Genomic DNA, 27068 nt, shown 5'->3' with positions numbered 1-27068 from the left:
TTTCCCTACTAGTGAGTTTAGCATCTTTTCACATGTTTACTGGCTATTTACTCCTAAAAAGTTCATTTTGTTTACCTTTCCTATCCTTTGGTTGATTTCCTTACCAAAAATCTTGCCCATGGGGTAGCTTTGTTTGCTGTTTATCCAAACTCTGAAATTAATTTCTCATTTTGAAATGATAGCATTGCAGAGCTGGTACGTAATACAGGATTACTTGGTAAAACCTCCTTATAGACGAGCAAACTGGGTCTTAAAAACAGTAATTGTGGCTTAAAAAAGGTCAACTGGGCCTCAGTTGAGTGACTTATTCAAGGTACACAGGTAAGTAATGGAGGTGTTAGTAAAACTTAGCTTTCCTGATAACCACTCTATTTTACTTTCCATAGACAGTATCATTTTATCTTATTAAAAACTCTGTTTTTACCAATAAAACAAATTGAGACCTAACAAACTCTGCCCCATGAGGGCTCAGATTTGGATAGGATAGTTGATCAAAAGGAGTATCAATAAAAATTTACTACCCAGGCTAAGAAAATAGACTTGCATTGCTTTTTCTCCCACTGAAAACAGGTGAGAGGTTTTCCTGCCTAGCTCCTCTCGCCCGTCACGCTGAGATCAATAATCATTCCCCAGGCTCCTTTCTGCCTCATTACCATTCTAATTTGTCTTAGTCGAATCCACTTAGGGTATTAGGGTTTTATTTTTTCCCCTACTGTAATCAACAACCTTTTAGATTAGGGGAAAAGAGAAAAGGATAAGACCAGCTTATTTTAGTGAAAAGGGAACTGGGAATATTAGAACATGTGAACCAAGTCCTGCCGAGCCTGTCCTGTTCAGCAATACGTGCATGTCTCACTGAGGGCCTGGGACCCTGCTAGGAAAAACCCAATGTTGGGTGCTAGAAACAGGCAAGAGGCTCTGAGATAAGCAAGAGGGGTGAGAGGATCCATCTTAGCCAGACATATTTTAAAGCAATTGGTAGATCAGAGACTGAAAGGGCTTCAGACGGGAACAAAACTGATGAGAGCACATTTAGAAAGGTGGGTGGACACTTTACAAAGGTGCTGCTGCTGAGCTCAGTGTGTGCCTGCCTTCAAAACATCTCAAAAGCCCAGGCGGTGTGGCTCAGTGGTTGAGCATCGACCTATGAACCAGGAGGTCACAGTTTGAGTCCCGGTCAGGGCACATGCCTGGGTTGTGGGCTCGATCCCCAATGTGGGGTGTGTGGGAGGCGGCCAATCAGTGATTCCTCTCATTGATGTTTCTATCTCTTTCCCTCTCCCTTCCTCTCTAAAATCAATAAAAATATGTTTTTAAAAAAACCCACAAAACAAAAAAACATCACAAAGGCCTTTTTCAAAAGTAATTTATGTTCACTATAGAGAATTTGGAATATATATTATGTATTAAAGACCTAGCCTTTTCTGTACATGTGCACACTACACACATAAACACTGGTAAAATGGTGTGGTCCAAAGAAATGTACAGTAATTTAGCTTAGGGTATAGTGAGTTGAGTTGGTGAGGGTAGAGAGATTAAAACTCAACATTTTCATGTATTTTCCAAGTTGTCTGCAATCAAAAAAAGACAGCAGTGGCCAAAACCGGTTTGGCTCAGTGGATAGAGCGTCGGCCTGCGGACTGAAAGGTCCCAGGTTCGATTCCGGTCAAGGGCATGTACCTGGGTTGCGGGCATATCCCCAGCAGGAGATGTGCAGGAGGCAGCTGATTGATGTTTCTCTCTCATCGATGTTTCTAACTCTCTATCTCTCTCCCTTCCTCTCTGTAAAAAAATCAATAAAATATTAAAAAAAAAAAAAAAAAAAAAGACAGCAGTGACTGGGACACCAAGGAATATTCTCTCCTCTGAGACAGCCCGAAAGAATACCTAGGGCAGAGCAGGATAGTGCAAGCATGTTAAGCTTGCAGCCAGTAGGCTGCATGCCTCCTTTACATAAATGAGGCATGTGGCCCGCCGATCACGAGTTTGACATGCTTGGTAGGGCTTCAACAGCTAGGGGGCTTCAAGAGTGAGAATAATACAGCAAGTAGAAACAGAAAAAAACTAATCCCAGATACACTAACCCTCAAAGACAGATACAGATCTTTAATTTAAAATTGAGTAAGTTCAATCACAGAGAAGAGTGTTACAGGACATCCTTGGACTTTTTTAGTTTAACAATTAAAATTGCATTTAAAAGCCAACAGCAAGAAGGCCAGAAAAGATGGAAGATCAAGAGATGGATGGTTGATTCATGGAACCACAATTTTATCATAAAATCACCAGATGGGGTGGTAGGAGGGCTATTACGTTTCCCATCAATAAAATGTGAGATATTTAAAGACTCCACAGACATGGAAACTCACTTCTACCTCGCTCAGAGGTAATGGCAGGGGCTGAGAAGGCTGTTGTGGAATGTCACACCTCCTTGGACTTCACATACATTACTGCTTGAGCAGGACGGAACACCTGTCTGGTCCAGTCCTGGTTAGGGAGGCATGTGTGTGATGTCAGTTACTAGCCAGAATGGGTTCCAAGGCAACAGTGTGATCAAGATGAGTTCTTCTTGTCTCTGTTTTTGGCTTGTCTTGGTGCTGAAGTCAATGCAATACAACAGCATGGTCATTTACACTCCAAGTCTCAGCTGTCAGGGTTTAACCTCGCTCGCTTTACATGGCTCTTCTCGTCGTCCAGATGGCAGAAACCTTCGGTGGTGATGCCTCTTTTATTCTCCTCCATGGGTTCCAAAGGGAAGTCCTGGTCTGTGGCCAGCACCTGTCGGACAGTCATGTTAACACGAGCAGTTTTCAAGTAGCTGGCGCACACCTGCCAGTCCTCCATGGAGCAGCACTCTACCACCGAGTCCCTGGGGAGGACAGCTGGGGGAGGTGTTTCTAGGCAGCAGGGCAGACTTTCCCCCTGTGAACTTGGAAGGACCTTTGGAACTGCATGGTTCAACAGGCGGCTGAAACCTGACATTACCATGATGTCACCGCTGTGCATAAACATGGCTGTGGGGGCTTCATCTCTTTTGAGGCCACCCAGGAGAAAGATGGCAGACTGCCCAAAGCTACAAAAAAAAAAAAAAAAAAGTAAAACAATACAAGACAGTAAGTTTCTGTTACTAACCATGTAGGGAAAGTTATTGCTAATTGCATTATTTTCTAATTTCAACTTGATACTTATTAATTGTAAATCTTCCTTTTTAAACTGTGCTATGATCCTTTCCTTTTGGCTTGTGTCTATAAGTGACCAATCCATGATCTGCTACTTAGACTTATAGCCCACAGGATTATGGTGAAATAAAATATGAAGCAGTTAAATAAGCAAAATAAGAATTCTTTTTTTTTTTTTTTTTTTTATAATCCTTACCTGAGGACAGATTCATTGATTTTTAGAGAGACAGGGAGGGGGAGAGAGAGGGAGAGAGAAATATCAAACGCCCCCCAACTAGGGAAAAACCCTGCAACCTAGGTATGTGCCTGGGCTGGGAATCGAAACTGAGACCGTTTAGTGTAGTGGAGGACATGTCAACAACCTGAGCCCCACCAGTCTGGGAAGAATTTATTTTTCTTGTTTTGTTTTTAAAACTGATTTTAGAGAAAGAGAGATGGAGTGAGATAGGCAGGCAGATAGAGAGAAAACAACAACAACAAAGCATTGATCAGTTGCCTCCAGTACACTCCCGACTGGGGATCAAATCCACAATCTGGGTATGTGCCCTGACTGGGAATTGAACCCACCACCTTTTGGTGTACAGGACAATGCTCCAACCAACTGAGCCACACCAGCCCGGGAGGGAAGAATTTAGTTTTAATATTACCCATATAAGTTTTATTGATGATTCTGTAAGATTCAAGTCTTTCAATAAAATTAAAGTAGTCACCCTTTATCTAGATTCACTTCCTGCAGTTTGTTACCTGTGGCTGACCGTGGTCCGAAAATATTAAATAGAAATAAACAATTCCAGAAATAAACTATTCAATAAACAATTCATAAGTTTTAATTTGCATGCCATTCTGCCTTATTTTACTTAGTAATGGCTCCAAAGAACAAGAGTGATGATGGCAATTCAGATACACCAAGAGAAGCCATATAGTGGTTCCTTTAAGTGAAAAGGTGAAAGTCTTGACTTAAGGAAAGAAAAATAATTGCTGCTAAGATATGCAGTCAGAATGAATCTATCCGTGAACTAGTGAAGAACGAAAAAGACTTTTGTGCTAGTTCTGTTGTTGCACCTCAAACTGCAAAAGTTACCGCCACAGTGCCTGATAAGTGTGTAGTTAAGATGAAAAAGACATCAGATTTGTGGGTGGAAGTCATGAACACAAAATGTGTTCTGATCAACAGCAGCGTGTTGCACCCAAAAGCACTGAGCCTATACAAAGACTTCAGCAAGGCTCCCATGAAACTAGTGACCACATTCACATAACTTTTATTACAACGTATTGTTATAATTATTCTACTTTATTAGTTATTGTTAATTTCTTACTGTGTCTAATTTATAAATTAAACTTTATCGGAGAACCAAGATGGCGGCATAGGTTAACGCCGGAGTTTGCTGCTTTGAACAACTACTTCAAAAGTGAAACTAAAAGACGGAACGGACATCACCCAGAACCACAGGAACGCTGGCTGAGTGGAAGTCCTACAACTAGGAGGAAAGAGAAACGCATACAGACACTCAGAGGAGGCACAGTGCTGGGGTCGGATTCTGAGGTGCGGAGTGTGAGGAGCTGGCTGGCGGCGGAGGGCGCGGTTGGCGTTTTCAATCGGGAGGGAGTCGCGGACTCTGAGCTCCAGATCCGGGCGAGTCTTTAGGGACCCAGACTCAGACGGGAGAAGCGGGACTGTCTGGCTTCAGTCAGAGCGGGTGCAGCTTTCTCTCCCAGCTTTGCAGCGGGTGCTGGGACTCAGAGAGGCAGAGCCCCTGGGGACAGGACTGAGAGCCGCCATAACTGCTCTCTCCGGCCCACCCTGTTGATCCTGTGCTACCCGCCCCGCCCAAGCCCTGCACAGAGGCATTTGCCAGATAGCCTCAGGCAAAGGCTAGATTAGCACCTCCCTAGAGGACAGAAGTTCTCTCACTGCTGACACAGCTGATTCTCATAGCCACTTGGCCTGGAGGTCAAACCCTCCCTGGAATTAGCTACAACAATCAAGATTTATCTATAAGACTGCGAACAAAGACCGCTAGGGGGTGCACCAAGGAAGCATAACAAAATGCGGAGACAAAGAAACAGGACAAAATTGTCAATGGAAGAAATAGAGTTCAGAACCACACTTTTAAGGTCTCTCAAGAACTGTTTAGAAGCTGCCGATAAACTTAATGAGATCTACACGAAAACTAATAAGACCCTCGATCTTATATTGGGGAACCAACTAGAAATTAAGCATACACGGACTGAAATAACGAATATTATACAGACGCCCGACAGCAGACCAGAGGAGCGCAAGAGTCAAGTCAATGATTTGAAATGCGAGGAAGCAAAAAACATCCAACCGGAAAAGCAAAATGAAAAAAGAATCCAAAAATACAAAGATAGTGTAAAGAGCCTCTGGGACAGCTTCAAGCGTACCAACATCAGAATTATAGGGGTGCCAGAAGATGAGAGAGAGCAAGATATTGAAAACCTATTTGAAGAAATAATGACAGAAAACTTCCCCCACCTGGTGAAAGAAATGGACTTACAGGTCCAAGAAGCGCGGAGAACCCCAAACAAAAGGAATCCAAAGAGGACCACACCAAGACACATCATAATTAAAATGCCAAGAGCAAAAGATAAAGAGAGAATCTTAAAAGCAGCAAGAGAAAGAAACCCAGTTACCTACAAGGGAATACCCATACGACTGTCAGCTGATTTCTCAACAGAAACTTTGCAGGCCAGAAGGGAGTGGCAAGAAATATTCAAAGTGATGAATACCAAGAACCTACAACCAAGATTACTTTATCCAGCAAAGCTATCATTCAGAATTGAAGGTCAGATAAAGAGCTTCAAAGATAAGGAAAAGCTAAAGGAGTTCATCACCACCAAACCAGGATTATATGAAATGCTGAAAGGTATCCTTTAAGAAGAGGAAGAGGAAAAAAAAGGTAAAGATACAAATTATGAACAACAAATATGCATCTATCAACAAGTGAATCTAAGAATCAAGTGAATAAATAATCTGATGAACAGAATGAACTGGTGATTATAATAGAATCAGAGACATAGAAAGGGAATGGACTGACTATTCTTGGGGGGGAAAGGGGTGTGGGAGATGCGGGAAGAGACTGGACAAAAATCATGCACCTATGGATGAGGACAGTGGGTGGGGAGTGAGGGCGGAGGGTGGGGCGGGAACTGGGAGGAGGGGAGTTATGGGGGGGAAAAAAGAGGAACAAATGTAATAATCTGAACAATAAAGATTTAATTAAAAAAAAAAAAGAAATGCAAAGAAAAAAAAACTTTATCATAGGTATGTATGTATAGAGAAAAAAAGCATATATACCGTTCCGTATTATCTGTAGTTTCAGGTATCCCCTGAGGGTCTTAGGATGTATACCCTGTGGATAAGAGGGGACTATTGTGTTTAAGTTCTTTACTGTATTTATCACTCCTCTTCACTTTAAAGATAAGGTAATAATAAAAAATTCTGTTCAGGCACGTTCTCAGTGGGAATCAGAGGCAGTACTTTGCACAAATGTAAAGTTATGCTTAGGGAGACAAGAGGAGTAAGCTGTTCAGGCTTTTGTGCTTTGCTTTTCTCTATTCCAAAACAGATGTATGGCCTTCCCTCTCCCTATTCCACTGACACTTAAGATACCTCTCATTACAAAAGGCAGACTCCACGCATCTTAAACAGAAATATTAACTGTAATTTGGCCATGATTCTTAAAGGATTAGGCTAATTTTACTTATGACGCATTGTCAAAATACCCAGAAGTAAAAGATTATAGAGTCCAGCCATTTTTTTTAAGTTTAATGTTTTTATTTTAGTTTAGTTCAAAAATGCTTTAAAAAATGGAATGAGGTTATAAAACATAATACCAATCCCCAGAACTAACTTACCTGAATGACAGCAGGGGTTTGGAGTGATCTAGTTCAGATTTGTCCACGTGAATTCCCAGTGTAGAATCTAATCGGTAGTAATTCAGGATACCTGCTTCGGCTTGGAAACCCTGAAATCCACAGGCAGCAGCTACTTGCTCTGAGAGGAAAGCCAGGTCAGAAGGGAAAGGTGTATAATGATCTGCTGAGTATTTCTTTAATAAAAGTAGGAAAAATAAGAAAAATAAACAATGATCTCAGGAAAGTAAAAAACTGTGCTGTAAGATTAATTACCACTTAAAAATCATCCCGCCTACATGTAATATTAGCATGGCATGATTCAGTCATCCATATTTGAATGAATGGCTCATTATTAGATTACTGGATGCCTCAAAATATGGATGAATAAATCATGCTATTCTAGCACTACATCACCTATGCTATAATGAAATAATTACTTCTTTTGAGCGTGAACCCTCTCCAAGCTGTCTATGCACTATTCTTTCTTCTCTGATTACTCAATTTTTGATAATTTTCACTCCATGTTTTTCTTAGTAAATGAGGCCCATTTTGAGGTTCTTGGAGAATAACAATGTCAACAATAAAAATAATATAAAAAACAATCAGCTAACATTTATTGTTAATGCATTTAACTGCTTAGAACAGCCAGGCACTGTTGTAATCATTACACAGGCATTAATCATTTAATTATCACAACTACCATCAAGGTAGGTACTATCCTTGTTGAAGGCATAATTCAAACCCAGGTTGTCTAACCTGAAGAAAATCATATGGCCATTTCCCCAAATACAGTTAATCTAGTTTATAAATTATAAATTAAACTTGCTTGAAAACATAAAGTTTTCACTAAACTTAAGAGTTTTATAATGAACATTTTTGGGCAACACATCATTATTTTGATCAGTTAATATACTTGTTAATAAGCTGGGTTGACTGAAACTACAGAGCTTTTAGAAAGTAACTGGTTAGAAGCAAGGTGGTCTATTCCATTCTGTTTTATTCAGTTTACTCTCAGAATTATTCTTTTTACTTGGTGGCAAATATCTCATTGAGACAAGAGGCACTGCGCTGCCACTGATAAAGGAGGCATTCTGTGAAGCACAGAGGCCCGGAAAAAAACTACCTCAAACAAAACAAAACAAAGCAAAGCAAAAACACACAACCATGAGATTTTGTTAATTTTAGGACATTCTTTCCCATCTCTCTCCTGCTCAGACCTATGTAGCAGGCAGTGGTATTTAGATTCTGAAAGTCCTTTTGTGAATTGATGAGAACACCAGAAGTATAGGGATCCACTTTTATTCCAGGAAGATATTACATAGAAAATAAATGCTCAACAATAAACAATGGAAATAAAGATCATAATTGACAACTGCTCTTGAGTATAGTATAAAAAAAATCGATATTCCTGAAACCTCCTTAGAGAAAACACGGATAGTCTTTGATAAAATAACATAATGTGAGGGCATATGAAAAAGAAATTTTCTCTTGGTAAATTATCCATGTCTCTTGAGATACTGTATCAAGGGGATTTTAGGAGGGAATAAATAAGAGAGATGCTTCCTAAAATAGATATGATATTGTAAGCTTGGCTAGGAAGAGATCCCACTGTGTGTGCCCGAGAAGCATAAAAATGGAAAATAATGGAATTAGCAAGAACATTTGAATACCTTACTGTCCCAGTTATAATGGTAGCCTAGGGTCACCCACCGCAGTTTCTCAAGTAAGCTTCGGGGTCTCCATTTATTCACTTCTTTATATCTGCAACAATTAGAGGATTCATTAAGATATATACATCGTAAATGGCAGCAACAACTGTTTGTATGGACCCTAGAATCCAAATTTTTGTATTCTATGGAATAAGCTGTTAGCCAAGGTCTCGATAGGGGAAATTAGAACAGAAAAGTGAGTTGACCAAGAATATAATATTAAAAAACACCTGGCCAGTGTGGCTCAATTGTTGAGCATTGACCCATGAACCAGGAAGTTACAGTTTGACTCCCAGTCAGGGCACATGCCCAGGTTGAGGGCTCCATCCCCAATAGGGGGTGTGCAGGAGGCAGCTGATTCTCTCTCATCACTGATGTTTCTATTGTTCCCTCTCCCTTCATCTCTCTGAAATCAATAAAAACATAAAACAAACACAAGGTGACCAAGAAGGCTCAGTGTCAACAGAGCTGCCATATCCACCCATAGGGATGCAGGGAATATTTTGGCATCTAACCTAACTTTAAATCTTTATCCAATCATCTAAAAGAATGTTTTCAAGCAAGTGTGACCCTAATTATTGGTTCTTACTGCCAACAGAAATGCTATGCTCCCTGCCCCTGCTGCTCCTCCAGCTACTAGCAGGATGATGGATGGGAGGACTGGTCACCTTCTTCCCTGGTGAATGTGCCCACACAGCAGTTTGCTCAATTTCTGTCATGGGTAAATGCTTTAGGTAAGTGTTGGCATTTCTCTCAGCAATCATGTTGCACAGCACTGCTTCAGCCAAACCCTAACTGTAGAAATAAACTCCTGTCCTGCTTGTCCACACTCTGTGCAGTGGCTAGTTTGGGTGTCAAAATTAAGCACTGGTATTTTTTTTCTTGCCTCAAGGGACATTAGTGAATCACTGTGAGAACAAAAGTACTCGGGACATAAAAAGTCTAAAGTTGTTTATTAAAAACACACACACACACAAAACAAACAAAAAACCCTTTAAAATCCTATGGCAGGTATTTTTATTTTTTTATTTTTACAGGCTTGGGAATTGTATCTTTCACAACTGTGAATATTTCCCTCCATAACCACCGCTTTCTGTCCCAAAGTTCCATCTCTTGTCCCCAGAACTCCATTTTTTCCCTGTATTTGAGTGCTTTCAGTTTGTCTCCTTTCTCAACCCGAATCTCCTGGTCATCAATCACTGCAAATGAACATCAAATTTTATCTTAATTGCTAACATCCTTCTGCTATTTTGCAAATATTTAGTCTTATCTAATCTTTTGCTTTGAACCTTCACCATTCATCTCAAGTTCTCAGTCCTTATTCCCTTCTAGGACACTGACAACAGCAGTCTGATGAAATTGATACTGTTGTAATTAGCTAGTTATTAATAATAAGAAAGGAGCGAAGGGAAGGGCAGACATATAGACACGTCCCCTGCACAACACCAGGGGAGGGATCCAATGAAGGGAAAATAGATGTATGTCCAGTAAAGTTGGGATGACATAGGGAAGGTACTTGCCTGTCATACCTGGGGACAGAGATGATTAGCCAGAATGGGCATGGCCATTGCAAGCACACTGAAATTTGGGATAGCAGTGAAGGAAGAAGTTCACTCTTGCTTCTTCTTGGCACACTTGGCTCATGGCTCACGCTTGGCTTTCCTGTGTGGCCCATGGCCATGCGGACCCTCACACACAATAGACTAATGGACTGCAACTAGCCTGATGATGAACTGGACCCGGCTCCAACTTGGAAAGGAAACTGGACACTGGCTCTGATTTCAGCTATAGTGAAATCCCAGCTATACTTCTTCCATGACTGGACTAAGGGTAATGGGACTTTGGAAATTCAGGGGTGTAATTCCACAGAAATAAAGCTGTCTATCATATCTCATCCTCTGTAGGGCCCTCCGGAAATGCTTATTCCAGCGGTACCCCAGGAACCCCACTCCCATGAACACCAAGAGGAGACGAGGCATTTTTTCTGGTAACAAAATGATCCAGTGAACAATTTCAATTTTCTTCCCCCACACTTCTAAACTTTTCAAAATCTTTACTCATCCTTCCCTCCTGGGGAAGCAGTGGAGTGGTCTCACTTCTTTCCACAAAGGCCAGCTTTCCAACTTGACCTCTCCATACCTAAGCAATAAAACCCCAATAAAAACTCAAGTCTGTCTGTGCCCTGCTTTCCTCTGCCCTGTATCTCTTTCCCTTTACAATCAAACTTTTCTAAATGTACTCAGTTTTTGCCACCCTCACTCTCCCCCATTTCCTGCAATCTGACTTTTGCTAACACCTCTCTAACCAAACTAGTTTCTTAGTTTAAATTAAGTGGTAATTGTCAAATTCTAGGCCTATGGAGATGGTTGGCTCTTCTCTTAGTCTGGAAACATATTCCTATCTTGGCTTCTAACAGCACATTTTTGGGGTTTTATTTTTTATATCTATTTTTTTTCATCCAGAGCTCTTGCTTCCTTGAGCCATGACTGGACTCACTATAACAAATGCTATAATAGCTCTGTAACAAAGTCTTGAAGGAGTAGAAAAGGGAAAGGAGTAGTTCTGTTTCCACATTGAGAATATCAATTAAAAAAGCTTTCAGACATAAAAAAATGGATACAAGGCATTTTATAAGCTTATGGAACAAAGTTGCTTTATTTAAGTTTATATTTCCTCTTGACTTATTCTTTAAAGTTATTTTTTATTAGATAATATATTCACAAAATCCAAAAGGTATAAAAAAGTATCCATTAACTAATTAATTCCATAAATATTTGTTAACTACCATGCACTGAAGAATAAAGCCATAGAGCAAGGGGATAAAGGAGGAGGGAAAAGAGGACTATTGTTAATAGAATGGTAAGGAAATCATTTCTCATAAGGTGATATTACAAAAAGACCTGAAGGAAGCAAGCCATTGGTTATCTAAAGAAAAAGCTTTCTAGGCAGAAGACCGTGCTGTGTTTAAGGAATGGAATGGAGGCCAGTATGTCTGGAGAATAAATAAGAAGGAATGGTAGATGAGATTGGAGAGATGGCTGGGGGCCAAATCATCTAGGTTTTGTAGGGTATGGTAATGACTTCTAATTTTTTTCTTTTTTCTAAGTATTTGGAGATTGTGATGTTAGGTTGGAGAGAGCCCAGGATTGGATACATGCAGACGTGTGAGGAGATAATGGACCCCACCCCCCTGGAATTTCTAACAGATCAACGTGCCAGACACAGATAGTGGCTTCTCCCTGGAATCCACACGACCCCCACACAGACACTGGCTCCTTCCTGAATACCCTGCTGACCCCCTGTGGCAGGGACCTCCTCAGTTCATGTCGCCACCCTCGCCCGCCCGACTGCAGTTTAAAACAAAGCCCCCCCTCCCTGTGGGCGCGAATCCACTGGCCCTGTCTTTGGGTTGCCCAGGGACGCAGAATAAACCTTTCCTTTTCTTTCTTTAACTCGGCTCTCTATTTCCTGCGCCTCCTGAGCCACCTAACATGTATAACAAAAAATTTGACTGGCCTTTGTCCTTGATATGTGGGAGGTTTTTAAACCCTAGGGAGACAGGATGTCTCTGTTATTCACTTGGGTCCCAGGACCACACCTGAGTTTATGCTAAAATGACTCATGATGTAGGCTTGTTCTGCTAGAAAAACCAACCATCTGATTAGAGGATTGAGCCTTTTGAGTAGTGAAATTAATTAGCCAGACCTCAGGGGATAGGTGGGAGCCAGAAATTGAGTTCAACTATGTGACTAATGATTCAACCAATCACACTTATGCAGTAAAAACCCAATAAAAACTCTGAACACTAAGGCCTGGGAGAGTTTCCTGGGTGACCCATCCTGAGTCCATGGGAAGAGGATATGGAGGCTCTGCATTCAGGACCCTTCCAGACATTGCCCTGTGTGTCCCTTCATTGGGTGGTCCTGATTTGTAACCTTTATAATAAAACTGTAATCATAGGTACATGAATGGTTCAAGAGAGCTACTGAACCTGAGTCATGGGAACTCCCCTAAATCTATAACCAGTTGGTCAGAAGTGTGGGTAACTTGGGGATCTCCCAAACTTGTGGCTGGTGAGGGCAGTTTGGTTGGAGACCACACCCATAATTTGCGATGTCCTGGCTTAACTCTGATGGTTTGCATTAGAAACGAATTGTGGTACTGCTGATGAGAAGCTGTGAGAGGTGACATGATTTCTACACTGTGAAAACAGATTGAAGAGGCACAGGAACAGACACCGGGGATATGGTGGTGGCTTAGATTAAGGTGATAGTGATGGAGATGCTTAGAAATGATTTTATTCATTGTAACTGCAGACCCTACTAGATTTGCTAGAGGGCTGGAAGTAAGATTTTGTAGTGGCTGCATTCTGCTGCTAGGGTATATCATACCTGATTCATCTGACCCCCTGCTGACACTTAGGTTGTTTTTCATTTCCTCCCTCTTATAGACAATGCGGCAATGAAGATGTTTACACCTAACTATTATCCTCTTAGTTAAGAATCTCTAGCTAGCCCTAACCGGTTTGGCTCAGTGGATAGAGCATCGGCCTGTGGACTCAAGGGTCCCAGGTTCGATTCCGGCCAAGGGCATGTACCTTGGCTGTGGGCACATCCCCAGTAGGGAGTGTGCAGGAGGCAGCTGATCAATGTTTCTTTCTCAAGTGATGTTTCTAACTCTCTCTCCCTCTCCCTTCCTCTCTGTAAAGAAAATCAATAAAATATATTAAAAAAAAAAAAGAATCTCTAGCTACAGTATTCCTTGACAATAAATTTTGAACAAAACAGAATTGAGGTGCCCTAATTTTGTGAACAGACCTATTTTTGCTTCTAAGTTCAAGTATTTCTTATTCATTTTCTACTTAAAAGTTTCGTTTTCCCTGACCATAGAAACGTAGAAAGTTGAAATTAAAAGTTGAAAAGATCCTTAGAGGTGCCCTAGTTCAATGGTTTTCCATGTGGATGACATGGTAAATAATCAGAATCTACAAGGGAATAATTTTAAACGACAGACCCCCTCTTTCTGATGTGCTCTGGGAACACGGGAAAAGCTGGCATTACTGTCCAGCTGGCATATACCCTAACTGACCACGATTCTACCACCTCAAATGGCTTATCTAGTACAATCCTTTTGTTTCCCAGATGAGGAAACAAACACATTATCAGGGAGTGACGGAAGAACTCAGTCCCTAATCTATTTTTAATGCTGTCAGCAATGTCTGAGCATATCAATTTCTTCCACCCTTCACAATAGGTGTATGACTTTAACATTTTTTATTTCTTATAATTTATTAGACAAAAGAACTATCTGCCGAAACCGGTTTGGCTCAGTGGATAGAGCGTCGGCCTGTGGACTGAAAGGTCCCAGGTTCGATTCCGGTCAAGGGCATGTACCTGGGTTGCGGGCACATCCCCAGTGGGAGATGTGCAGGAGGCAGCTGATGGATCTTTCTATCTCATCGATGTTTCTAACTATCTCTCTCCCTTCCTCTCTGTAAAAACTCAATAAAATACATATAAAAAAAAATTGAAAAAAAAAAAAAGAACTATCTCACTATTGTTTACAGAATAATTTATTAAAGAGATTCGTCTGACCTATCTTAGAAGATGATAACTGGAATTTGTTGTCACAAGGAAAAAAACCCAATTATTTGAAAACACAGGCTGGTTTAATAACAAACTCTAGGCTCTCTTTAATCCTTTGCGGTCGTATTAAATTTGGACATGGGTGTTGTACTGGTCGGAATTAATTTCCATTGAAAGAGCAGTGATACATAACATGCAAGATTATGAAGGATAAACAAGACTTATTAATTCTTTTTTGGAACTACGTCACTACTAGTAGAATCACTACAAATGTTATCACTTTCTACGTCAGAGTCAGTATTCAAGGTGCCAAAATAAAACTCTTCATTGTTACTTTCAGATTCGCAGTACACTTCTTTCGGTAACTTTCTTTTTGGCATTTTGGAGTATTATTTTGAAATATCTTAAGGGAGAATGCCTAATTACAGTTAAACGTAATCTGTAAAGCTTTATTTGAAATTCTGCGAAGTATCTCCGAAGCTTGAAGATTTATTCACTCTCAAAAGGCGACTGACTCACCACGGTGTTTTGCATGGTGAGTGTGGAACGACCGCGTTTGTTTATATTGAGTTTCGATATCTCCGATTTGTCGGGGCAATGTTTTGGTTCGTGACAAGGTTGCTTAGACACTCATGAGCTTTCAGAGAAATTATGAACTGATACATGAATGAATAGAGTTAAGATTCGTACGGTTCCTTGCTGTGGTGGCTGAGAGCAGACATACGACCGGAACGGTAAAAAAGCTTTGGTGGCTGAGAGTAGACAAACGACAGCAAATGGCTAATTTCACTCAAACTGCACCATTAGAACCATTAAACTACAAATAGAACACACAAAACTGGTATAGAGTCTTAAGAGGCTGTTCTAGGACTTCTCACATACTATCTTATTTAATCCTCACATTATCAAATGAGGAAAGGATTACTATGAGGCACAGAAAAGTTAAGAAACTTGCCCTAACTGGTTTGGCTCAGTGGATAGAGCATTGGCCTGAGGACTGAAGGGTCCCAGGTTTGATTCGGTCAGGGGCATGTACCTTGGTTGTGGGCACATCCTCAGTAGGGGGTGTGCAAGAGGCAGCTGATCGATGTTTCTCTCTCATTGATGTTTCTAACTCTCTATCCCTCTCCCTTCATCTCTGTAAAAAATCAATAAAATATATTTTAAAAAAAAGAAAAGTTAAGAAACTTGCTCAATGGAACAGAGTGAGGAGTCTCAGAGGGAAGGCAGGGAAAGAAGGATGGGGAGGACCATAGAAACTTTCTACATTTCTATGGTCAGGGAAAACGAAACTTTTAAGTAGAAAATGAATAAGAAATACTTGAACTTAGAAGCAAAAATAGGTCTGTTCACAAAATTAGGGCACCTCAATTCTATGTTTTGTTCAACCAAAGACCTTGTATGCATATATGCATAACCCATGTACACAGACAATAAGATGCTGAAGGCCTGGGCAGGGGGACGGGGATGGGCTGGAGGAGATCAATGGGGGGAAAAGGAGGACAAATGTAATACTTTCAACAATAAAGAATTATTAAAACAAAAGAAATAAAAAAACATTTTTCTCAAGTTTACAGCTTTTAAATGGCAGAACCAGGATTTGAACCTAGGCAATCTGATTCTAGAACCAGTGCTTTACATAGCACTAAACCCTTTATACAGACAGTTCTTGGGTTATGTCAGACTCGACGTATGTCATTTTGTGGATACATCACCATCTCCCATTTATTTATATATATATAAAAAGTTCCATCATTTCGACGTATGTACATATGTGCTTTGTTTTTTATTTACAAGTAAAGGTCAGGAATTATCTTTCTTTTAAATTTTTTTTACTGTTTCACTTCATTACTGCTGTGTATGTGCTCCATGTGAGTGACGTAGGTGCTTATGTAGGTGGGTTCCAATTTACGGCAAAAATTATGTTGCGCCGCCGTAGGAATGGATCTCCGATGTAACCCGAGGACCTACTATAATCTGGTCTTAACATTCTCTTTCTGCTTCTCCTCTTGACAATTCTATTCATGACTTCCAGGAAGCATTGTCCATAATCTACCTCAATCTAGCTTCCTAACTGACCATTCCCATAATCCTATATAATAAAAGCCTAATATATAAATTGACCGAATGGCAGAATGACCAGTTGCTATGACACACATTGACCACCATGGGGCAGATGCTCAACGCAGGAGCTGTCCCTGGCGGTCAGTGTGCTCCCATAAGGGGAGTGCCGCTCAGACAGAAGCTGGGCTCACGGCTGGTGAGTGCAGTGGCAGTGGTGGGTACCTCTCCTGCCTCCACTGCAGGTGGGCGGTAAGAAGCAAGGGGTCCCAGACGACGAGAGCCCCAGACTGAGAGAGGGATGCCTGCCTGCCGGCTTAGGCCCAGGGGACGCTCCTGCATTGAGCATCTGCCCCCTGGTGGTCAGTGCGCGTCATAGTAGCTGTTTGTTCCGCTGTTTGGTTAATTTCCACATTAGCTTTTTGTTATATAGGATTCCTGTACCTGCCAAATTACATTATATGGTTACTGGAGGCCTGATGCATGAATTCGTGCACAGGTGGGGTCCGGCTAGCCTGCCCCAAATGGGGCTGATTGGGCTGGGCAGGCCAGGGGGAGGGGCTGCGGGAGGTTGGCTGGCTGGTCCCACCCCTGATCGGGCTGGTTGGCAGGCCACAGTGCACGTCATAGTGACTGGTTGTTCTGGTCGCTTGGCTTTTATATATATAGATGTCTCTGTCCTTGACTAACCTACAAATTCCTGAAAGGCAGGAAGTGTCTTTGAATCTCTAACACTTAAACACAGTTATCTGACACATAGCAGAAACTCAGTAATTGCTGAATAAATGCACACATCCTGTGCTCTTATCTCACAGAACTTACTTTTTTAAATATTACCTCTTTTTGAAGGCTACTTTCTGTACCCAAAACAGTGTTTTTGCTTTTCTGACTGGCCAAACTCCTAGTCATTTTTGAAGACCCAGTTCAAATAGACAGAAGGGAAAAGGAAGACAATGAACTAAAAATATCATTTTTTAATTCTCTGACACCTCCTTCCTGCCTGAAAGAATTATTTCTTCTTCTGGCCCCACAGCGTTTTTCTTGCTGAGCTCTATTATAATTATTCCTGGTCATATTGAGTTCCTGCCACAGATGATGCATTCCAGAATACAGGGACAGTGGCCTACATATCTTTGTATCGCCAATGCTCAGCAATATGCCTGGTACATGACTGGCCCATAAGAAATATTTGTGGAATGAAGGAATGTTGAAACAACATTAAGGTAAACATTAGTTCTCATGAAGAACAACTGACCTACCATAAAACAACTGCTAGAATTGATTTTGTCTAGAAGAGCAGAAGTAAAGAGCTTTCAATGTTACTTTTTGCCAGGATACCAGTCTTCACAGGAACTCATTTTAAGTAGAAAAAAGGGCTGAAGGTGAATGAAAATGTATTATCTGATGATTACTGAGGATGAACTTGATATCTAAGCTATGATTAGCAAATCTTTGAAATGGACTTCAATCCTATGTAAATGACCAAACAGCAAAACAACTGGTTGCTATGACACACACTGACCACCAGGGAGCAGATGCTCAACGCAGGAGCTGCCCCCTGGTGGTCAGTAGGCTCACACAAGGGGGAGCACTGATCAGCCAGAAGCCGGGCTCAGCCTCTCCTACTTCCGCTGCAGGCAGGCAGTAAGGAGCAAGGGGTCCCAGACTGCGAGAGGGATGGGGGAATCCGGCTGAGGGGATCGGGCCTAAGCCGGCAGGCGACATCCCCCAAGGCGTCCAGGACTGAGAGAGGGAGCAGGCCAGGCTGAGGGACACCCACCCCCAAGTGCACGAATATCATGCACCAGGCCTCTAGTCCTATCTAATAATCTACACTAATAAAAGAGAAAAATGGTAATTGGCGTACGACGATACCCTTTTCATTGGCTAATCAGGGCTATATGCAAATTAACTGCCAACTATGATTGGTAGTTAACTGCCAACTAAGATTGGCAGTTAACTGCCAACAAGATGGCGGTTAATTTGCATATGTAGGCACAATGCAGGGAGGCGAAAGGGAAAGCAGGAAGCCCCCTGCCACTGACAGTGATCAGAAACCCAGGGGGTAGCTAAGAGCTGGGGGGCAGGGCCAAGGCGGCCCTGGGGCCGCCTTGGCCCTGCCCCCCAGCCATGATCGGAGAATCAGGTGCCTTTGCCGCCCTGGCCAGTGATAGCAGGAAGTAGGGGTGGAGCCAGCGATGGGAGCTGGGCACGGTCGAAGCTGGCAGTCCCAGGAGCTAGGGGTCCCTTGCCTGGGCCTAAAGCATAGCCCACGATCGCGGGGCCACTGCAGCTGCGGGTCCCCGCTGCCCTGGCCGGACGCCTAGGCCAGAGGCCTCAGGCCTGGTCAAGGGGCCGATCCGGTGATTGGTGATCGGAGGGTGATGAGGGTCAACTCCTCTGGCCGAGGCATCAGGCCTGGGTGGGGGGCAGAGCCGGGGATTGGGGGGATATGATGGTCCCCTTGCCCAGGCCTGAAGCCTGGGTCAGAGGTGTCAGGCTTGGGCGGGGGGTGGAGCAAGCGATCAGAGGGAGATTGGGGTCCCCTGCCCAGGCATGATTCCTGGGCCAGAGGCCTCAGGCCTGGGCGGGGGCCAGAGCCAGTGGTCAGGGGGAGATGGGGGTCCCCTGTCCAAGCCTGACACCTCTGGCGGAGGCGTCAGGCCTGGGCAAGGGGCCAATCAGGCGATCGGAGGGTGATGGGGGTCAACGCCTGAGGGCTCCCAGTATGTGAGAGGGGGCAGGCTGGGCTGAGGGACACTCCCCACCACACACCCAGTGCACGAATTTCGTGCACCGGGCCCCTAGTTTAATATAATTGTCAAAGCATCTGCCCAAATGTTCCAGAGGGAAGAATATAATTTTGCTGCATTTGCGTGGAAATGAGGGAAAAATAAACAGGCCAGTTACTTTCATTGCATTGTTATAAAATAGTTCCTTTAAAGATCTGTGATGACTTGAGCTGAATGCTAACATTTTATTGTGACTGATAAAACCTACCTTAGAAACTCTTTGCTCTGTTCCCATAGATCTTGGGTATCTTCTTTCGTCATGTGTTTGTCCAGGTTACATACATTAGGTTTCTGGGAATATAACTTAAGGCACTGTTTCACCCAGTGCCACTGGTAACCTGGGAGGAAGGGGTTTGGGATGAAAATAAAACCTATATAAAAGATGGGTGGGAAAGAAAGGAGAGGAGGAAATTCTCCATCAGTTATTCAGATAGTTTACTTCTGTTGACTTCCTTATATCCTCTACTTTATATTTACTTTCCATCTTCTTTTGCTCATGCTTCTAGTGGCTTCCATTCTTACAAGCAAATGTTCTCATTCCTATTCTCCAATTTTAGAAGAGGAGGAATTCCTTCAAGTTAGTAAAAAGTAAGTTTGACGATCACTAGCCATCTACCATTATGCAAATACCTTGGCTTTTTGGGTTACTCTCAAGAGAAACAAACATTCCACAATTATCATTTGTGTTATCCCAAAGCAAACTTTAGAATTGAAACCGCCAAAGTCACCCTTCAAATTTTCACCCAGTGTCACCATGTACAGAGGTGGTGGCTGCTTCTGCAGTTAATACCTTTGATATTTCAGTGTGCCCTTTTTGCCCTTTCCATTTTCTATTTTCTGGCTAATGAGTCTATAAATTATCATGGTTAAAATAATTGGTGTGATTTCTGCCTCCTGACTAATATAGCAGGGAAGGAATATGGTATGTACATCTGCTCAGTATGGCATGATGCAAATACCTACAGCATGTAGGCTGAGAAGATCCTTATAACTTTGAAAGTAATTTCACCTCACTTTTCTCCTTTGTAAAAGAGCAATAATAACATTTAACTAGAATCCTATGCATGGCAAGGATTAATTCATCAAGCATTCAACAGACACACACTGTGCACTTTCTTAAGAACCAGAGATAAAGAGATGAAAAATTTTATCCTTCGTGAAATACCTGGAGATAGGACAATAGACAGTAATACAGATAATGTCATATATTTTTTAATTTTAACTGAATTTATTGGAGTGACATTGGTTAATAAAATTATATAGAGTTCAGGTATACAATTCTGCAATACATCATTTGTACAGTGGGGCCTTGACTTACGAGTGTCCCAACTAACGAGTTTTTTGAGATACCAGCTGTCTCTCGGCCGATTTTTTTGCATTGCGTTGACAGAGTAATTTCAGTTAACGAACTCCTTAATGAGCTTGGTCTCGGAACGAATTAAACTCGTAAGTCAAGGCCCCACTGTATATTGTATTGTGTTCACTACCCCAAGTCAAGTCTCCTTCCATTACCATCTTTCCCCGATTTCCCCTCTTTTACCTCTCTCCAACCCCCCTTTCCCTCTGATAATCACCAAACTGTTGTCTGTGTCTATGAATATTTTTGTTTTGTTTTGCTTAATCCCTTCACCTTTTTCACTGAGCCCCTCAACCCCCGTCTCCTCCTCTGACGAGATAATATCTTTTAAAAGCCTGGTTGAGAAAAGAAACAAAGGCTGAGGAGTAGTCAAAGAATAAAGAAATAAGGGGAGAGTTTATGGATTTTAGGGTTTAAAAAGACTGAAGCATGCTTACAGATTGTGAGGAAAGAGCCAGTTGCAGAGAACTGGCTAAAAGTGAAAGTGTGGAAAGGAACAGAGCAAGGTCTTGAAAGCCAGAGGAGGTGAAAGAAAGTGGGGTCAGAGGTGAAGGGACTGGCTGAGTTGAAGGAACTCTTCTTTCTCTAAAGTTGGAGGACAGGAATGGGAATACTTGCTTGTAAATGTGGAGGTCACTTTTGCATTTCATGTACCAGTAAAATTATCCAAAAAATTTAGGAGAGTGACAAGACTGTCTTTATTTTGAAAGAAAAAAGATATGAAACCCCCTAATAATCTACCATGCTATCACCGTGTAAAAAGAAAAATTACAGCACAGCCCCGCCCCCAAATATGAAATTAAAGGAAGAATACCCTGACCTAGTCCAAGCCTGAATAGTGATAGGAAATTTAATACCTTTTCAGGCAGTCTATTTCAGACAACTATTGTCATCCTTTCACTGAGTTAAAATTTGCCTTTCAAATGTTCATGAATTGGCCTTAGGTTCTGACACACAGAGCAAACCCACATTAGCTTTTACTTCTTCTTGATTAATACTTCAAGCTTTACAGCTAACATTTAATGACTATTTACTATGTGCCAGGCATTGACCTAAGCACTTTACTAGGATACTCTTATTTAATCCTCACTATAAAGTGGGTACTACTTAAGAAACTTACCCAAGGTCATATAATAGTAGATAGTAGAGCCAGGATATGAACCCAGGTAGTATGGTGTCAGAACCTAGGCCTTAACCACTAGTATGCACTACTTCCCATCCCTTCTTGTGCACAACTTCTCAAATGTTCGACACTGTCATGTTCCCCCTCAAGTCTACTCTTCCCCAGATTCAGTTTCTAGTCTTCAGAACCATGATCTTCCTGCTTACTCTCATAAGGACAAGATGTGGTGTGCCCAGGCTCCTTCAGAATTAATAGAATCCACAAGTAAACACAATCCTTCCAATCAAGTCAGAGTAAGAAGAGACTGTCATCCCCCATGTTTTGGACATTATTATAATTCTATTAAATGCAGCTTATAATGGCTAGGAAGTCAGAATAAAGACTCTAGGGACACATTTAGGTACCAACTTAAATGATGTCGCTTAAGTGTACAATCCTAGAAAACCAAGGACACCAATTTGGAGAAAAGAAAACCAAAGAAGGGTTAACAATCTTGTAGCCTGAACAACTGGTTAAGGGAAGAAGGCACAATTACAGAAACATGGCCTTGAAAACAGGAGCTAGGTCTGAAAGGTAAAGGGCAACCTTCAAGAACAAAGTGATTAAAAGACTGATGGTGATGCATGCTCCTTTACCTAAACTCATGGGGAGCAATGCTTTCATATGTAAAGGCCAACTGATTGTTTCTTCTGTGACTTCAGTCATAAGATCATCTTTAGTTCTTTAATACAGAACTAAAGTTCATGAGGCCTTATATAGGATGTATTAAAGCTGTTACACTTTCCAGCCCTGGACAGTGTGGTTCAGTTGGTTAGAGCACTGTCCTGTACACTGAAATGTGGTGGGTTTAATTCCCGGTCAGGGCACACACCTAGGTTGTGGGTTCGGCTCCTGGATGGGGCATGTGAGGGAGGCAACCGATCGATGTTCCTCTTTCACATAGATGTCTCTCTCTCTCTCTCTCAAAATCAAGACATAAAAAAAACCCACCCAAACAATTTTTTAAAAAGCTGTTACACCTTCCCACGTTATTAACAAATACTTTAGTGGTCATACTATATTAAGAGCTATAATATAGATCTGGCCCTTAGAACAAAAATTAATATTTCTTTTTAGGGGTATCACTTGCTTTTAATCCATACTTGAAATCACAAATGCAATGTTAACTTTATGTCCTCTAGAAAGAAACAAGATGACAGATGTAAGATTACTTGGCCAAATAAAGCATTTCCATATCTTCTGAATAGTTCATAATAATTAATCTTATTACTTTATCTGCAAAGTGAGCTACCCAATATCACTAAAATTTTAGGACTTTTGATCTCATTACTGTAATTCTTTTTTCAAATGTTCAGCCTTGATGATACCAATAATTTTTAAGTTGTTGTTATGCCATTTGAGAATACAGGGATTTTGTGACTGGAGTGAACATTTTTATTTTTTAAAATATATTTTTATTGATTTCAGAGAGGAAGAGAGATAGAAACATCAATGATGAGAGAGAATCATTGATTAGCTGCCTTCTGCACACCCCACACTGGGGATCCAGTCTGCAACATCGGCATGTGGCCTGACCGGGAATCGAACCATGACCTCCTGGTTCACAGGTTGACAATCAACCACAGAGCAATGCCAGCCAGTCTGGAGTGACCATTATTAATTATTCTATCACGCAAAGTGGTTCTTCTGCCAGAGGAGGTGGGTGTTCAGAGAGCTGTGGCAGGTAGCCCAGAGGTACCTGGTGTGCAATATAAGCAGCACTAGTGACTCCTGTTCTGTCCTTTAGGAGTGATACATAAATGGAAATCTTAGATGAGGCAGAATTTAGGAGGGGTTGGAGAGTGGAATGTTTCTGTGTGTTTGCTGTTCTTCTTTTGTGTATTTACTAGCTTCACTTCTAAAATTAGATAAATGATTGAATTCACCTTGTAGGTCAGCTGCACTCACCAGGATAGCCTTCCAATCCATAAGCTCGCCAATTGCTGACCGGCTGAAGTCCTGCTCTGTGTGCATCGTGGTCACTGACTGAGGACACACTCAGCTGAGATCTGACCACCTGGCAGGAAGGAAACAAGTTAGAGGGCTAAAGTTATTTTACAGATCAAATCTGAGAACTTCAAAGCTCTAAAGATATTTCTGGTATGGGGCAAAGTTAGGCGTCTTAAGTCCGGGATTCTAAACTTAGTCCCATCACTTATTTGATATAAGACTTAGATAAGTCACTTCTTAGAGCCTCAGTTTCCTCATCCATATACTAACAAACACTAGAGAGCTATATAGAATTAAGATAAGTAGTAGTAAGAAGCAAGCTGAATTTTGCCTTAAAGATTACCTTTTATATCATACCTTTGTGATTTCTTTTAGGACTCTAGTGTTTGGTGTGCTGGAATGCCCTGAGTCACAATGCTGTTTACTTCCGTTAGGGCTAATATCGCTTCTGAGGCATTTGTATACAGTTGGTGTTTATTTTTATTTTAATATAAAATTGATTTCAGAGAGGAAGGGAAGAGAGATAGAGATATCAATGAGAGAGAATCATTGATCAGCTGCCTCCTGCACACCCCCTACTGGGGTTCGAGCCCACAACCCAGGCACATGCCCTTGACCGGAATCGAACTCGCGACCCTTCAGTCCTCAGGCCGACGCTCTGTCCACTGAGCCAAACCAGCTAGGGCTACAGTTGGTGTTTAAACAGAGCTATGAGGAACACCAGGCTGGGGAGGGTGAGAAAGGAAAGAGAGTACTCTAAGCATACAATCTGTCAATAAAACATTAGGAACCCTGTTTGTTAAAAGTACAATGTGTATTCTCTTTTATTTGCTTATTTATTTAAATATATTTTTTATTGATTTCAGAGAGGGAGGGTGAAAGAGATAGAAACATCAATGATGAGAGAATCATTGATCAGCTGCCTGCTGCATGCCCCCTACCAGGGATTGAGCCCGCAACCCGGGCATATGCCCCCTGATCAGGAATCGAACCATGCCCTTCTTGTTCATAGATTTATGCTCAACCACTGAACCACACTGGCCTGGCTATTTGCATCTTTTAGATAAAACTTCAAATTGAAACTTGGAACCTTTTGTCTTTGTTAATTAATTAGGGATTAAGTTTTTCAGGGGCTCATGGGAGTTTTGATTGCATGTAGGGCATCTTATAGATGGCTCATTAAATTGGTTAAGAGATCCAATGCAGCCTTAACCGGTTTGGCTCGGTGGGTAGAGCATCGGCCTGCGGACTGAAAGGTCCCAGGTTCGATTCCGGCCAAGGGCATGTACCTTGGTTGTGGGCACATCCCCAGTAGGGAGTGTGCAGGAGGAGGCTGATCGATGTTCCTCTCTCATCGATGTTTCTAACTCTCTATCCCTCTCCCTTCCGCTCTGTGAAAAATCAATAGAGACATTTAGAAAAAAACAACTTTAATCTTCCATGAATAAACTTAGGTCTGGCTTGCCTTAGAATACATCAAATGATCTCTTCCAAAAAGATGTTATCTCTCATCCTATTAACTTCACCAAGTGTGGAGATTTCCAGACAAAATACCAACAAGTGGCTGGTGTTTAACTAGTCTGCATAATAAAATGGCTATCTGGAACTCTCTGAGAGTCCTGACCAAACTAACTTTTCCAGGTACCTAAAGGTTGATAAAATGTTTTTAAACATTTTGCGATTTCTTAAATAGACCATACTTAATAGTGTACTGTAACTCAGCAACACCCTAAAGGACCTAAAATATCATATGCTAAACTGAACCAAACCCTGAGATTTTTCTTTTTAAATGTTTTTATTGATTTCAGAGAGGAAGGGAGGAGAGAAACATCAATGATGAGAATCATTGATTGGCTGCCTTTTGCAGGCCCCCTACTGGGGATCGAGCTTGCAACCGGGCATGTGCCCTTGACCGGAATGGGACCCTTCAGTCCACAGGCCAAAGCTCTATCCACTGAGCCAAACTGGCTCTAGGGCAATCCTGACCTTTTAAAATTTTTTTTCTGTTGTCCCCCCCCCCCCCCTTCATCCCTTGCCAAACTGTTGCCATTACTTCCTCCACTGCTCTCATTAGGTGTCTTTTAATAGGAACTTTCTTCTCTAAGTTGCTACTTTCAATCTGTTTTGAGCTGGGTAACTAAATACCAAAGTTTTTATTGCTCCATAGTGTATTTATTGAGTACTTACTGGTTCTGTTCTAGGTACGTGCTACACACAATGTCTCCTTCTCAGGTGACTTAATTCTAAAAGTATGTATGATGGTCAAGTTATGGGCAAAAGTAGCCGAGTAAGGGTCTGAGGGACTCTCCCATGAATCAACTGTATCATTGCAGGGGTGCAGACTTTCTGCATGTTGTTCTGACAACTCTACGACCATTTCTGCTAACAAGCTAAGCTTCTTAAGAAGCTGAGTTCCGGACAAACGTGGTGGTATGGTGGCATTCCAATCTTACAGAACTATTACTAAGCTTGGAAAGAATGCCTCATCCAGCCACCTGCGGACAACACCAAGGGCAAATTATGGGATCCGGCATCCTCAAGGGTTAAAGTAACTGCAAAGGAAATACACGCTACACTGTAGCTGCGATTCTCCCCGTGCGCCCTGCGCCCCGCCCACAGGTAGAAATAATGGATGATGCTTAGACTCGTTATCCCTTCCCTTTCAACTTGGAGAGATCACCTCTGAATAACCTCTGAACGCCCTCTTCCCAGGAGGCTCAGCCAAGACCGGGACCAGTTTCATGGACAACAGCGATCCCTCCCAGCTCGGGGATTATTCGGGTGGTTGGCTTTTTCAAAACTGCTGAGCGCTACCCGAACGTCTACGAACACGGTTTACGGTTTTTTTTTTTTACCCAAATCGAAGTAGAAAGGCAAGTGGACAGCTAATGCAAGGAATAAACACCCATTCCCAGGCATTTTTTGACCGAGGGCACCGCCACGAATGGCCACGTGGAGAAACCAGCGGCAGAGCTCTTCATCGCCAAAGCGGGACGTTTCGTGGGCAGTTCAACTCCGTGCCCGCCGAGGGCGGCGGTCGCTCAATCACCTCCAGTCTGGAAGCGAAAAGGGGTGAGGAGGGCACGGAAACCCCCCAGGAAGCGAGGCAAGACGTCGGGGAGGCGCGCCCGCCCCTCTCCGTACCTTGTGGGCCACGGGCCCCGAGCCGCGGGCCGCCTGGGCCGCCGAGAAGTCGATGACCCCGCCCAGGTCTGCGGTCCCGGGGCGGCTCTGCCGGTAGAAGCGGAAAAGCTTCCGAAAGGCGTCCTCCCCAGGCTCTGTCGCTAGCGTAGCCACGGAGCCCAGGGCCGCCGCCATCTTCCCCATCTCGCTGCCCGGCCCCCTCTGACCCGGAAGCAGATCCCCGCGCTCTGGCGGCGGCAGGTTTTTCCGGGGTCGT

General features: G+C 42.4%; 1 protein-coding gene across 3 annotated transcripts; it reads right to left on the bottom strand.

The window, feature by feature from the left end:
• Positions 1–51: 51 nt before the first annotated feature.
• Positions 52–26995, bottom strand: ALKBH1 (alkB homolog 1, histone H2A dioxygenase). 3 transcript variants are annotated; one of them, XM_059689127.1, is made up of 6 exons: positions 26813–26995; positions 23627–23735; positions 19408–19570; positions 8723–8813; positions 7053–7246; positions 52–3070 (listed from the first exon to the last, which is right to left on the bottom strand). In XM_059689127.1, exons 1-6 carry the CDS (start codon positions 26993–26995, stop codon positions 2641–2643), a joined length of 1170 nt encoding a protein of 389 aa, XP_059545110.1. In that variant the 3' UTR covers positions 52–2640. The 3 variants fall into 3 exon arrangements, with proteins under 3 accessions (XP_059545110.1, XP_059545120.1, XP_059545130.1); XM_059689137.1 differs by having other exon boundaries at positions 23605–23735; positions 26813–26952; XM_059689147.1 differs by lacking the exon at positions 26813–26995 and adding an exon at positions 24026–24868 and having other exon boundaries at positions 23605–23735.
• Positions 26996–27068: the final 73 nt, after the last annotated feature.

Source organism: Myotis daubentonii, chromosome 1 (assembly GCF_963259705.1).
Source record: "Myotis daubentonii chromosome 1, mMyoDau2.1, whole genome shotgun sequence".
Classification (NCBI taxonomy): domain Eukaryota; kingdom Metazoa; phylum Chordata; class Mammalia; order Chiroptera; family Vespertilionidae; genus Myotis; species Myotis daubentonii.
The sequence above is the reverse complement of the archived record's forward strand: the minus strand, read 5'-3'. Positions and strand labels throughout refer to the sequence as shown.